At 33.4% G+C, this 14964-nt stretch overlaps 2 protein-coding genes across 2 annotated transcripts; both read left to right on the top strand.

Moving 5' to 3' along the window:
* Nucleotides 1–4968: 4968 nt before the first annotated feature.
* LOC106388691 lies at nt 4969–7514 on the top strand. The gene is made up of 6 exons (XM_048758830.1): nt 4969–5498; nt 5575–5774; nt 5846–6053; nt 6470–6555; nt 6638–6729; nt 7012–7514. The coding sequence occupies exons 1-6, from the start codon at nt 5262–5264 to the stop codon at nt 7233–7235; spliced, it is 1047 nt and encodes a 348-aa protein (XP_048614787.1). The 5' UTR covers nt 4969–5261; the 3' UTR covers nt 7236–7514.
* Nucleotides 7515–9967: 2453 nt separating this feature from the next.
* Nucleotides 9968–14546, top strand: LOC106408147. Its single transcript, XM_048753268.1, has 3 exons — nt 9968–10336; nt 10413–10532; nt 14334–14546. Exons 1-3 carry the CDS (start codon nt 9968–9970, stop codon nt 14544–14546), a joined length of 702 nt encoding a protein of 233 aa, XP_048609225.1.
* Nucleotides 14547–14964: the final 418 nt, after the last annotated feature.

Genomic DNA, 14964 nt, shown 5'->3' with positions numbered 1-14964 from the left:
AATGGTTTATGTACGATTGTAGGGTGATAAGAACTTCAAGTGTTGAAAAGATGCACAGTTGATGTTATGGAGACATTGATCAAATTCTAAAATAAAATTAAGAGAGGTATATTTTAGCTACATGTATGTATTAAATTTTAGTTTTCAGAGAAATTGGTCCGCGTCTCTGAAATACATAATACTCTTGACTGAAGACATAGTAGGCACCCGGAGTCTGGACAATCATATTAGTCAATGCTTTTCTTCTCTAAGGTATCGTTCTCAAAAAAAAAAAATTAAGAATGGCTGGAAAATCTGAAATTGGAAAAATGATTATGCTTCACTTCTTTTGATTCTGTGTTATTCAAATTGCGGTGCAACTATCCATTTACTACATATAATTATTTAACCATGCTTTCAAATTACGATTTTAATACGCGTGATGTTTAGTAATGTAGTATGTGAGCTATTATTCATGTTATATATATATATATATATTTAAAAGGTATAGTAGCATACACTAAGTAGTAAATATCCCTATTCTCAAACTAAAGAGTTAGTAACTCTGAGAACTTACTAATTTTTCATTGTTGTACTGATATTTACCTCTTGATTTGATTTTATAAGTGGTGTCTCTCTGCTACATGTTGTTTTTACTATTTTAATTGTTTTTGTTTGCAGTTTGAATACTGACTGGAATAAAACAAAGAAACCATACGTTGCAGGTTAAGAATTAGGAAACAAACACATGAAGAACAAAACATAAAAGGTGAAAGCTACAACAAAACATAAAAGGTGAAAGCTACAAACTAATATTTATATTCAGAGAGCTAATTAAGATCAGAGCAATTTTTAAACAAATCTAACTTTATTCTACATGTTTGTGGTTACTGATAAATGTGTGTTGATGGTTTGTGTATTATTCGTATCCCTCTTATAAAGCAAAGTCTTTTTATATATGTAATTTAAGCTATATATAACAAAAAATATTTACCGTGCATAGCACGGGATCAATACTAGTAATATTCATATTTTAACAACATCCTAATTGTTTAAGCTAATTTATAGTAACAAAAATGAATCTCTTATCTTAACTAATAGATATAAATCTTTTTTGTTCTAATATGTATTATTCACTAACTATATATTATAGTGTTTAAGTTTTTAAAATCAAATATAAAAAATGAAAAATCCGAATATTCAGCTTTTAATATAAAAACATATACGAAAAGAGACTATGAAGAATTAATTAGATTATTTAATTTTTACATGTCATATATGATATACATTAAATTATAAGATAATCAATAATAAGAAATAAAATAAACGAATATTCCTTTTCTAATAGATTAATACTACCACATAAACAGAAAATATTAAAAACTCTTTTAAAACAATATAATATTTTCAAACGATATATGATATACATTAAATTATAATATAATCTATAATAGGAAATTAAAAGAAAATGATATTCCTTCTTTAATACTACCGTTATTTAGACAAACAATGGACATCATATTAAAAAGTTTGTTCTTTACTAATTATATATGATTTACATTCAATTTTAGATCAGTCGGTAAAGGAATTTAAAAATATTGAATATTCCTTTTATAATACTACCACATAAATGAAAAGTATCAATTATTCATTACATTTTATTTTTACGAACCATATATGTAGTACAGTTAATTAGAAAATAAAAAGTACAAATATTCTTTGATCCGCGATACAATTTTAATATAAAATTATAATTTGAAATAATAAATTAAAAATTATCATTTCACCTGATATTTTTTTAAAAAATATAATAATATACAATTTCTTATATATTAAAATATATGTAATCTATTATGAAAACAAAATTTATTTCAAAAAAACAAACACTTGCACGGATGTGCGAGTCAAAGTCTAGTTATTCTTAATACTCTCTTTATTTAAGAATAAGTGTCATTTTAACATTTTTTCTTATTACAAAAAAATATCACTTTGCAGTTCTAATACAAATTATATTTACTTTCAGTTGAAAATTAATTGAAAACTGCACTGATTTTATAAATATTTTTATTTATCTCAAATATTATTGGTTAGAGGGGTATAATGAATAACAAGTTACATATATTTCTACAATTTTCTTAATCTGCATGAAAAATGTCAAAATGACATTTATTTAGAAACCGAGGAAATATTGAACTTATTACAATATTCAGATAAATATATCTAAAATTAATTTTGCATCTTTGTGAAAACAAGATTTTGCAGAGTTTGACGCAAAAACGTACACAATTTTCTAGTTTTGACAGAAAGTTGTAATTTTTCAGATTTTTTTGAAAAATGCGACTTTCCAATTTCGCGAGAATTTCTCTAATTATAATAATTAATTTCTATATTTGTGATCATTGGGGTTATATTTGTGATATTTTTTTAGGGTTATCCTAAAAAAATTCTCTAATTATAATAATTATATAATTATGTTTAAGGATATTTAAGTTTTTTAGATTTTGAGATGCAAATATAGCATTTACGTTTTTTGTATCATTTTAAATATCTAAATATTATAAATTGTACATCTAAATGTTGCGTTAGATACTTATGTAATAGATTTGTTAAAAAAAATACTTATGTAATAGTGTCCAATGAACAACTGAATATATCATCCAGATTCGGTGTCTGGATACGGATACAGAGATGAACATGACCTTGCTTGCAAAATATTGGATTATATAAAAATAAGAGAAAGCGGTTAGAAGGGAGGAGGCTCTAGAAAGACACTATATGAGATTGGCCTTGTTCGTTTGGTTGCTGCAGTTTTCGGCATGAGCGTCGGCGTTTGTGTCAGCGTCGGCGTCGTTTGGTTCTTGTTCGTTTTGCTGACGCTGACGCCGAAAACCGCGGTTGTTACCTAAGAGTACTTGTAATGCTGTAAAACCGTGGGGGCAGTGCAGACTTTCTTTCTTTGCAACGAACTCCAACACCTTCACTATCAGAAAACAAAGAGCTTGCTTTAACTCGGACCATTTGCTGCTCAAGCTGCAACAAACAATACAAGAATCATTCATGAATGAATTCAAAAGAAATCATGAAGCTTTTGTCACTTACATTGAACAAATTCTGAAGCTTTGCCTTCAATGCCTTGTACTCAATATACACCTGCTACAAACATCTCACACACCTGAAGCAGAGATTGTTCCCCAAGTCTCAACAACAAAAACATGAAGATAGCAGAAACATGAGATCCATAATGAGCTTACCCTTCAAAGTTCTGAGAGTCACAACACTCCTCGAAGGTAACACAAATCCTCGAAAGCATGTAATTCTGAGAGGGTCTGAGCTTGAGAGGACTGTCCAGAGAGGGAGATCCTAAGAGGTCGAGCTTGAGAGGGTCGTCGAGAGGGAGAGCTGAGACGAGAGAGATGGAGAGAGGCTGAGACCAGAGAGGTCAATGAAGAGATTTAAGAGTGAGAAGAGATGGGTTCTCGTTGAGATCGAGAGAGATGGAGAGAGGGGTCGAGATCGAGAGAGATGGAGAGAGCTCAAGCACAGATCTAAGGATGCGTCAATGGAGAAGAGGCTGAGACGAGATATCTGAAGGCTGCGTTATAAAGGTGAAAGCTACGTCTAAATCGAATTAGGATTAGGTGTTTTTATAAATAATAAAAATAGGGTAAACGTGTAAAATAAATTTAAGATGCAGATTTTTTATCGCAAGACGCTACTTTTTTCAGTGATCGACGCGAGAACGCAGCGTTTAGCAGGACCGGTATCAATGAAACGAATAAGATTTTTTCAAAATATTGACGCCAAAGCCGAAACCTGCGGCAACCAAACGAACAGCACTATTGTAAAAACGTGGATCGAAAAAATCAACCGCTACGAAGGGTTGAATGGCTCGAGGTGTCAGGTTGAAAGCTTCTTCTTGGTTTATGGGAAGGAAGGATTTTGTATAATATGATTTTCTGAGATGTTAAAAGCAAGTTTTAAAATACTTTTGAATTCTGTAAAACTCGTTTGAATCAGAATCATAAGATCTAATTAATTAAAAGGGTTAAACAATTCCCACTTCTACTCCATTTATGCTTCGTATTGTTTTTCATCATGCACCAAGGGATAGCTTCTTTTTTATTAATCAGTTGTTTGAAGTCATCAAGGTACGGCGAAAAGAACACTATAATGTGTCGGTCATGTGCACATGACCTCCCTTCGTAATAAAATATATTTGAACTGAAAAATTAGCCGGTTACTGCAGAATACAGATTCACGTGTACATGAGTTATTTTAAAAGTGATTAACATCACTTGTCTTAACCCCTCTTAATCTCCTGTAATAATCATAAATCAATGCGTGACTCAAGAGTGATCAATGTCCATGTTATATTAATTATTGTTATGTCTTAAAAAAAGTTGTCAATGTCTTTCACCGAAATGAAAATACATTAATGTGAGGCCACCTACATTGTAAAGTAATGATATATGTAGTAAAACGCACATGCATTATACTTGAACATGTTTCTACAGTTTCACTCATATATAACAAAACTACATCAACCAAAAGTTTCTTTTGAAAAAAAAAAACTAATTATATTCAACATTATGAAGCTTATCTATGAAGAGAAAAGGAACAAAAGCTTACAGCCTTTCTTTTTTCTTTTCTCTTTTGCTGTTTTTAAAAGAATTTTATTTAAGTATATGCCAATTTGCCATTTTTTTGCATCTTGTCAGCACCCAGTATCCTCCACCATGAATTAAAAAGCTTAAAGCGGCCTTTGGTTTATCCGCTATTTTCAACATTACTCCTTACATTTAATAAAACATTACATTATTAACCCCAACTTATTCGTTTACACAGAGTTTCAAGCCAATTTGAAACAGATTACATTAAACTAAAGGACGAAATGTACAAATCAAAAATTACTAGGGGCTTATATGTTATTTAACTCTCATGTCTCTCTCTCTCTCTCTCTCTCTCTCTCCTCCAAATAAGAACCAATCTTCTTCTTCTTCTTCTTCCTCATTGACTCCATTTTTGAAAAACTCCTGATTTTCTTTTAAGCCGAATCTCATACTCTCTCTCTCTCCCCTCCTTCCACTAATCCCTCGCCTCCTTAATCGGACCTTCGAAATCTCTTTATTCAATCAAAACTCCAATCGATTTCAAACTTTCTTGGAATCTCCGTCTTCCTCCAAAGCTTCTTCATCGGAGACAACCCTATCAACACCTGGTCAATCAATCAACGACCAAGCACTGGGGAAAAGAGAGTGTCTTTAACATCCTTCGAAGGAGAGATGCTGGGCGCTGGGTTTCAGTTGACGAGGGGACGACACGGCGAAGACCATTTCTACAAATCACCCAAAGGGGCCCGAGCCAAGCCCAATCACCGCGCCGATCAGCTTCGGAGAGCTCAGAGCGACGTCTCAGCTAACCCCAAGCAACGCGAGAACGAGTCTCCTTCTGGGCCCACTAATCTTGAACGCTTCTTAGAGGCCGTCACGCCATCTGTGCCGGCCCAGTACTCACCCAAGGTTTGTTTGAACATCTCAAATGTGCTTTTTTTAATTAAAAGATTGTTCCTTTATGACATTGTGGTTGTCTATGCAGACGTCGTTACGGGAAAGAAGAGTGCCTTACTTTGTGCTTGGAGATGTGTGGGAGTCGTTTGCGGAGTGGAGCGCCTACGGGGCAGGAGTGCCTCTTGTTTTGAACAACAAGGATCGTGTTGTTCAGTACTATGTGCCTTCCTTGTCAGGGATTCAGATATACGCTGATCCTCATGCGTTGAGTTCGTCTCTTAAAGCAAGGTATTGTCTGAATCTGTTGAGAAGTTTTCGTAGTGTTTGGGGTTTTGGTAACACTTTTTTCCCTATGGCAGGCGGCTTAGTGATGATTCGAGTAGCGATGTCAGCACGGATAGTGATTCTGAACGGGTTACTGCTGGGATGGATCATGTATCGTTGAGAGATCAGCTTCTGGAAGACTCGTCGAGTGATGACGGTGAACGTTTAGGTTCTCAAGGTCGTTTGATGTTTGAGTATCTTGAAAGAGACCTTCCTTACATCCGTGAACCTCTGGCTGATAAGGTTTGTGAGTTAGTTTCTTTACATGTAAGAATTATGAAGGCATGCTAAACAGTACAATAAACTCTATAAGATTCTCTAGAACTTACAATTTTGATAGATTTTGGTGATCATATCTGCTCTTTGATGTCATTGTTGTTAACTTGTTATTAGGTAGCTTGTATTTCATCAGTTATATATTGCAATATACTTAGTGCTCTGAGTTTTTTCTCAAACCTTCATTCTTTTGCTAAAGTTATGATTGTGAGTCGTTTGGCAAATCGTTTGTGGGTCAACTGTTGGCGATCAACTAATCAGAAATGATCAATTCGGTCATTAACATAAACCAGACCACAGCTCAGGAGATATGGGAACTTGTGTGAGTCTGTTGTTAACTATCCGGCTCCTCATGACTGACTGTTGCCTATGTTTCATTGCAGGTCTCTGACCTTGCTGCTCGGTTTCCTGAGCTGAAGACGCTAAGAAGCTGTGACTTACTTCCTTCAAGCTGGTTTTCTGTGGCATGGTATTGTTTTTTTTACTTTCAGCGCAGGTTCTTGATGCCAATATCCTGTCACGCTTCTGAGAATCCATTATATATTTTACAGGTACCCAATTTACAAAATACCCACAGGACCTACAGTTAAAGACCTGGATGCTTGCTTCTTGACGTATCATTCCCTTCACACACCGGTTGCAGGTAAAACAAAACTTTCATTCTGTTAAAACAAGCAACCCTTAGATTTACTCGGTTGCAATGATCAAGAAGAACGCTTTCTTAGAAGTTTATCTAATCGGCAGGGATAATCTACTTGACTGAATCAAAAATATTCCAATATTTAGTAACATGTGTGTAGCATAGAATCATTTTTCTATTAATCATTTTGACAACATAACTAGATGTGTGTTCATAAGAAGAGTTTGAGACGGTTGCTGGGGATTTGGTAGATAGATCTTAATGACAGCGTTTGGCCTTTTGTAGGTCCAAGCAGTGCACAACCAATGAGCCTTGTGCAGCCAATGGAGAGTGAGAAGATGTCATTGCCAGTATTTGGGCTCGCTTCATATAAGTTCAGAGGTTTTGTATGGACACAAAATGGAGGCTCTGAGCACCAGCTAGTAAACTCTCTCTTCCAAGCTGCTGACAAGTTGCTGCGTTCATGTCATGTTAGCCACCCTGATTTGCTCTTCTTCTGCCGCCGCTGATATGATAACTTTTAGTACGATTTTTAAAAAAAGGAAGTTTCTCGATAAGTTACACAGCCAAAATGAAATTTGTGAAAAACATTTTTAGTGGTTCACAAAGAGTTTGAATATTAAAACTCAAACTGTTGATGGTTGGTCTCAGACCTAAAGTTGCTTTATCTGTAAGGTATAGATAAACGAGTTTTGTTTTTTGTCAGGTTATGTATGTATACCAATACATACCATTGTTGTCTGCAATAGAAACTTTTGAGAGTAAATGTGAATATGTTCAAACCACCATTCAAATTATGTTGAGTTGAATCAACTTAGTCAAGACATGGATAAGTGCCCGTGCTGGTTAGATTGCTTTTTTGGTTAAATCAAATTTTGGTATAAATCAATTTGGTTTAAAGTCAAACAAGACTGGATTTGGTCAGCTCCCTTCCTATCCTCGCATTATTGTATAAAAATAACCTTTTGCTGTATTCATAAACCGGTTATTCACATCTCATCATATAAACACAGGGCCGTGCCTGATACCAAGCTCATCAAGCATTGGCTTTGGGGCCAACAAGAGAATATTTATTTTAGGGGTCAAGAATTACTGTAGTTTCTCTCTAATTCTGGTGGTAAAAGCTAGATATATAACAGTGGGAGGTTATGGGTTCGAATAACATGGGAACACCTTTTAATATTTTCATGTTTTATTATGATTATGGGCCAAAAATTTTTTTTGCTTCTGGGCCCGAAATTGTCAGGCCCGGCCCTGTATAAACATACTTTCATTTGTACATAATGTGACATCATTTTCGGATTCGTATGTGTTGGTTGATGTGAATTTATTAATCGGTTGTGCTCTTGTTTGTTTCATCATCTCTGATCTCCCCTCTGATTCCGTTTGTAAGATTGTTTGGTGGTCTGGTCAGTGGTGCTCCGGTTCCACTACGTCTCCTTGTGCTAGCCTAAGTCCAACTTCTTCTCGGTTGTTGTTGCAGGTTGGATGAATTGCACTTGTGGCTTCGCAGAGGTCTTTGATTACCTTGGGACAAAGGTTTAGGGCTCTGCTTCCCGAGAATATATGTATTCTGCTAGTTTAGGTTCTGAATGATAACCGTGAATTAAACAGTGCGGGACAAGCGGTTCAACTGCAGTGTGGTTCTAACAGTTCTACAAACGTATAAATATACAATATATGTAGAGATTTTTATTACTGTTAACTGCGGTTTCGAGAGACGAGTATACTGCATAACATTCAAAGCCTTAGTTTCCGGAATGTTTCTTCCTTTCTTCCAACTTTGTAATCTTTCAAGTTCTATCGTAAATGAAAAATCTAGATAATAGAAAAAATGGTGTAACGAACAACATATATTTCGAGAGGCGAGTCAGAAACGTTTCCCTTAATTTATGCCACATTTGTGAGGAATCTTTTGATTAAGGATGACTCATAATTTCTTATATAAATTTCAACGTGTAAAACCAAATGTTCACAGCTATTACTTTATCTTTTTTTTTTGTTTGCGTTCCAAATAAAAAAACAATAAAATAATATAGGTAAACATCTGTTTTTGTCAAATTCACAAGTAAAATTAAAAAGAGGTAGAAAATCCATTAAATAAATAAAGTTAGAGTATTATAGTGGGAAGGATATCGACAATCCATTTTGGTTGAATCGAAGAGGTGGCTTTCAACCTCTCATGTGGTCTTGTAATTTTTTTTTCTAGCACTGGAAAGCACAAATTATATCATATAATCTTTAAATCTATTATTGACAAAAAAAAATCCTTAAATCTATTATATATAATCATCAATTACATTACATGCAACATATGAAACAACTATACAGGTAATGATTCTATGATGAATCTATCTCCGAAACACTTGAATCGATATATAATTCTACATGTACAACCAGGGGCGAAGCCAGACTTCTTTTGAACTGAGTACACTTAATAAATGTTATATGATAAATGTTAAATTAGGGGGCATCGAACTTAGGTTTAAAAAGAGTTGTGGGTACATCTTAACTAAATAAGTCATTTTCACCTTAATTTCCTATGTAAAATTTTCAATATCTAAATAATAGTGGGTGCACATGCACTCTTACCCCTCAAGCTAGCTTCGCCCCTGTGTACAACATCATCGATGGACAAGCTCTCTCCACATTAGACGAGCACAACGAACGGCTTTGCTTACAGTACTTAGGAACTACTGAAAGCTTGTACTCTATAATATGAAAGAAATTGCATATTGGTTATTTAAGGTAAAATATCAAAAAATAGGATGATTAGATAAAAAAATTAGATATTTCAGATTACTTTGGATATTTCGTATAATACTATCCGGATAGTTTCAGATACTTTCGGATAGTTTGGATACTTTACAATAATTTAATTATTTTCGAATATTTTTTGTTACTTTTAATAGATTTTTAAATTATAAATATATATTTAGCTATGTTATATGTATATATAATTAATATTTTTATATATTCGGGTATCCGTTCCGTTTTCGGTTCGGCTATTTCAGATATAGAAATATAAGAACCGTTTGAATATTTGAGGGTCTTGGTCCGGTTCCGGTTTCGGGTATTTCGATTCGGTTCTTCGGTTCCGGTTTTTTTTTTTGGGCCTACAAGAAACTATTATGTCGGCCTATTAATAACCCAAAAGTCCAAAGATAAAAACCATAAATAGTCTTAAAAAACACACTTCTCCTCTCCGAAACCAGAAAGGAAATTACAAGAAACGAGATCAATGGAGGAAGACTACATTAGAGTTATTAACATAACAGTGTTTGGAGTAATCTCATGGGGTCTGATTTTCATCCTCCTCCGTAGAATTTTTTCAAACTACTCATTCGATTTCAGCACTCGTATTGTCTCAGCACTTCACGCCACAGTCGCTGTCGTTTTAGCAACTCTTACGATTCAAGATTGGTCTTGTCCTGTTTGTCCAACTGCTTCCACGTCAACTATCCAGCAGATGGAAACGATGGCGTTTTCATTGTCTTACATGATCTACGATCTCATTTGTAGTCACTTTGATCAAGTCATAAGCATTGATAATGCGGTTCATCATTCTATCTGCATTCTTGGTTTCGTAACTGGACTTTGCTCCCGAGAGGTAAAATACTCTTTTTTTACTATTGGGTTTCTGGATAGATAATTGATGTTTTTCTTCTGGTGTATGGTGAATTAAGTGTGGATCTGAGATAGTGGCAGCACTGTGGATAGGAGAGATCTCGACTCCATTTCTTAACCTCAGGGTGATTCTAAAAGAGATTGGTTACAGAGACACCGATCTCAATCTTGCCGTTGATGTGAGTATTATTATACATAATAACATTCTAACGAAAATAGAATTAATATTGTTATTAACGTGAGGTAGGATAATAATGTTGACCAAAACAAAAACACCGGTAGATAAATATTATTAACAAGTAAACATGGTCATTTGTCAAATCTTACAAATTTTAAGAAATTTTCTATCGTGGGCAATGAGATGTGGATATTAGGAAACTCAACATTTTGGGATGATAAAACGTCGTAGTTATTAATTAACCGGTTATCCCGCTTAATAATAAACTAGATCTTGACCGTGCGTCCGAACGAATATTTACTTTTAATTTTTGTAAACGTTCAAAAATTAAATATATATATTATTGTACTAATTAAATTAGAAGAGGCTAATTAATTAAATATAACTGAGTTAGTTTTATTATTCTGAAAATTAAAATGATTTTGATTAATTTAATTTTCAATAAACCAATAAATTAATCTGATAATTTAATATATTTCATAGTTTTTCTTTTATGGATTGAAACATTGACTTTTTGATTTTTAAGTAAATGAATGATTACATATCTTCTAAATTTATTAGGTATCTAAATATTAGGCAATTTCATAGCAATGTTCATGGAAATTGTTATTTATAAAATCAGTGGCATTGAATAATAATTATTGAGGAAAACTTAGGGTTAAGATTTATTTGTATTTTAGCTTTAATAGATTAGATAGATGATATAGGTGTGTTTTGCAATAATTTTCTCATTGGCGAGAATGGTGGGTGGACCTTACCTCGTTTACGTCACGATCTCAGCTGATAGTCCCTTCCTCATCAAGGTAAATTGATAATGTCCTTGATTTAAGATAACTAAGTTTCGTCTCTTTTGAGAATTTTTTTAAGCGGCCAACAATTATCGTAAATTTCGTTTTGATCTTAGTATTTCCTCATTTTCTTCTTATAATAGGTTTTATATAATGCGTTCCAAGAAAAGGTTTTATATAATGTAAAATTTTTTGAACATCAGCATATTATCGTTGCAATGAAAATTTATCAAGAAACTGCCCGCATTATGCTGTTTTTTTCTCATCATATAGCACATCTGACATATAATACTTGTTTCTTATAGGCAGTGGCATTGGGATTACAACTCGTGAGCGCGTTTTGGTTCTATAAAATCCTCAAGATGATGAGATACAAACTTATTAAAAAATCAATTCCCACTGAAAATTTACTTGGCTGAAATTAGTTTACTAGAAATTGACGGATTCCAAGTTTTATCATTTTAATAATACTTGATTTTTAAAATTGATGGATTCCAAATTTTATTGTCAATTTAATAATGAGAATTCATAATCTTTTATCTAGTATTAGAGTGTATATTCAATCCCAAAAAACAGGATCTCAAATGAATGTATAATCTGATCCCAAATGAGTGTATGATTAACCTAAAAAGGTAAGATTCAAATAAAAATAAGATTGAACTGTAACCTCTTGACTGCCACCGATCGTACGTTCCACGCTCATTTTCTCCGGGGGATGGGTACATCATTTTTTGGGCAATTGTTCTTAGGCAGAGTGATTTTACAGAGGATTGAACATGCGAATGTATCATAACTGCTAACATTTCGAATACCAGAAAAAAAATACTGAGGATCAAGATCAAGACAAAACTTTTGGGCAATTGTTCTTAGGACATAGAGCATACAAGGAACAACAATGAAGAGTAAACATGTATCTAGGATATGTAGTACTTCTTCATACAGCTTGACTTTCTGTACTTGCAGACTATCTTCTCTCTTGCTCTTCTGATTCTTTTGACGAGTTTCCACTATCCACAACCAACGCTTCATGAGGGGTTGGTTGCGGCGGCACGGCCAGAAGACTTCAGAATCTTTTTCATTTCATATAAATACCTTTTGTCAACATTTAGCTGATATGTCATTGTAGATAACATTTACAGTGTTAGTCCTTTTCTATTCATATCTATCTTCTCATTCAAATTCCCAATATATTAATTACGAAATTCATCTATAAATTACCATTAATATAATTTATATTTAATTAAAATAACATACAAATACACAAACAAAATAACTGAAATGAAGAATAATATATTAGTCTAAACTGGTAAGTGATTAGTGGGTTTTTATTTGCTTGTGTATTTGTATGTTATTCTAATTACAGTTCTAGTTTATAAGTTGTTTAGTTGTGGTGTTTTAATTTTGCAAAATACTGAACTTGGCCATGATATCTGTTGTTTGAAGTCTTGTTCCACTACAGTCCAGCTTTAGGATCAATATTCCTAAGTGGTTTGACAGGGGCACACAACCTTTAGCGTCAAATTGTGATTAGGAAGTCCTGAAAATTTTATTCTGTTAAAAAATTCTGGTGAACAAATCATGCTACCATTTGTGCTTGAATCTGATGTTTCAATACTCTCCAAAGTAAGCTTTTTTTCAAAAAGAATTTGTTTTTGTTCAAAGTATTACTTAAAATTTGTATCCATGAATTTTAATTTATTATTACGAAGTATTTATTTTTGGCTCACCTTCTACAAACTTACTTCTTAACCAAGTCATCACCTTCAACTGTTGCATGAATACATTTTCCCTATGAAATGATCGGAATATAAGTAAAAATTGTATGGAACTGAAGAATACAGTTTTGATTCCTATAACTGTAGGATTAGCATAAGTTGAAAATTATGAGCTTTAAAATTACCTCCTGATGATCAATAAAAACCATCTCAATAGAATCAATTTCTTTGATATATTTCTCCAAAGCCTCATGATATTCACTTGGAACTTTCATATACTCAAAGATGGATGAATTTCTCTGATGGAAACAATGAGACTTGTTTTTCAACGAAGAAATGACATGATTTCTTATAATTAAGACAGCTTTTCTATGAATGATGGATATTATGATAGTTTATATTTGTGACGATAGTTTGATAGTTTAGTTTTAGGAGAATCAATTGTTTATTTGTATAGATTTGGGAACATTCAAATAGTATTAGGATTATAAATTTATATGTAATAAATATAATTTCATATAAAATTGTGAGGAGAGCTTTTTAAAAAGAAAATTGTATGCTTATCAAAAAGTATAATATTCCTAACTTACGTGGGAAATTGTATTGTTATCACATACTAATCTCTGTTAATTGACTAAAAAATAATGTAATTTTCCTTCCTAACTAAATAACATAGGAAATTGTATAGTTAAATAACTAACTAACATAATTTTCCTTCTTGAAGTAGGAATTTAATTCCAGAAAATATCAAAATGGTAAACAAGGAAACTGATAATTCTTATAAACCTTATACACTAGCGTAGTTTTTTTCTAATGAAGAAAAGGAAAAAATAAAAATACTAATAACGGCAATTGTAACAATACACTCAGTTCATTAAGAATATCAGTGTAATAAACCATCACGAGAGTTAACATGAGCGTGACACGTAAAAATGTGACTTCAAAAATAATGTTGTAGAGATATGTACATTGCTTGGTCAAAATATTTATCTCCAGTTCAAGTGTGGAATTTCAAGCTAAATCTGTGAGGCTTGTGTCTCTTGGGCCATCTGGTGGGCTGCTTATGGGCTTCGGTTTTAGACCTGAAACAAGACATAAAGAATGTGGGTTAAGTCTAAGTATTCCTTATAGCTTTAGGATATATGTTATTCCTTATACAACAAGGATTAACATGATTAGGTCTAGTATAAATAGAGGTCTCTACTCAAAGTTGTGAGACACAGAAACATAAAACTCTCTAAAGCATAGAACACGCAACTAGTGCGAAGCTTGTAACGTTTTCGATTCATAGTGATATAGAGTTTGTCTCCGGTTTGGAGAGGACTCGCCCAACATATTGTTGTGTCGATTTACTTGTTACAAGAAACAGCCAAGGTCGATTCTCTACAAGTGGTATCAGAGCTTAGGCTAACAGAGATCCTAGTTACAGAGATTCGAGGGCAAGATTCAATAAACAAGCAAGGAGAATTCTTATCTGGTGCGGAGAAGAAGACTCAGCTCGTTGGTGATTGAAGCTTGAAGACTACGGCGTGTTACAGCAACCTGCAAACAAAAGAAAATAAGTTTACGGGTTATAAGAAAGATGGAAGCAATTTCAAAGAAATTTGAAGTGGAAAAATTCGATGGCAAAGGTGATTTTGGTCTATGGAAATATAAGATGCTGTGTCAGTTAGAGATCTTTGGTTTGGGGTCTGTTCTTAAGGAGAAAACTCCTTCTACGGATGTTGAAGGTGAAGAACAGAAAGATGAAAAACCTGATCCTAAGGAGCAAGACCGGGAATTGCGTACAAAGAATCTGATCAGTTTGTGTCTATCTGACCTTATTCTGCGCAAGGTTATGCAAGAGCCTACAGCACTGGCTATGTGGAAGGCTCTAGAAGCTGAGTATCAGACCAAGACATTACCAAATCGAATCTACATGAAGCAGAGA

This window comes from Brassica napus, chromosome A2, assembly GCF_020379485.1.
Source record: "Brassica napus cultivar Da-Ae chromosome A2, Da-Ae, whole genome shotgun sequence".
Classification (NCBI taxonomy): Eukaryota; Viridiplantae; Streptophyta; class Magnoliopsida; order Brassicales; family Brassicaceae; genus Brassica; species Brassica napus.
Note: the sequence above shows the minus strand (reverse complement) of the source record. Positions and strands in the feature narration are given on the sequence as shown.

What these genes read in the sequence shown, in the direction of transcription:
- LOC106388691 (XM_048758830.1), top strand. Translation starts at nt 5,262, where the DNA reads ATGCTGGGCGCTGGGTTTCAGTTGACGAGGGGACGACACGGCGAAGAC. An exon ending in CGGCCCAGTACTCACCCAAG is followed by an intron (nt 5,499 to 5,574) that starts GTTTGTTTGAAC and finishes TTGTCTATGCAG; the next exon opens with ACGTCGTTACGGGAAAGAAG. An exon ending in GTGAACCTCTGGCTGATAAG is followed by an intron (nt 6,054 to 6,469) that starts GTTTGTGAGTTA and finishes GTTTCATTGCAG; the next exon opens with GTCTCTGACCTTGCTGCTCG.
- LOC106408147 (XM_048753268.1), top strand. Translation starts at nt 9,968, where the DNA reads ATGGAGGAAGACTACATTAGAGTTATTAACATAACAGTGTTTGGAGTA. An exon ending in CTGGACTTTGCTCCCGAGAG is followed by an intron (nt 10,337 to 10,412) that starts GTAAAATACTCT and finishes TGGTGAATTAAG; the next exon opens with TGTGGATCTGAGATAGTGGC. An exon ending in ATCTCAATCTTGCCGTTGAT is followed by an intron (nt 10,533 to 14,333) that starts GTGAGTATTATT and finishes ATAGTGATATAG; the next exon opens with AGTTTGTCTCCGGTTTGGAG.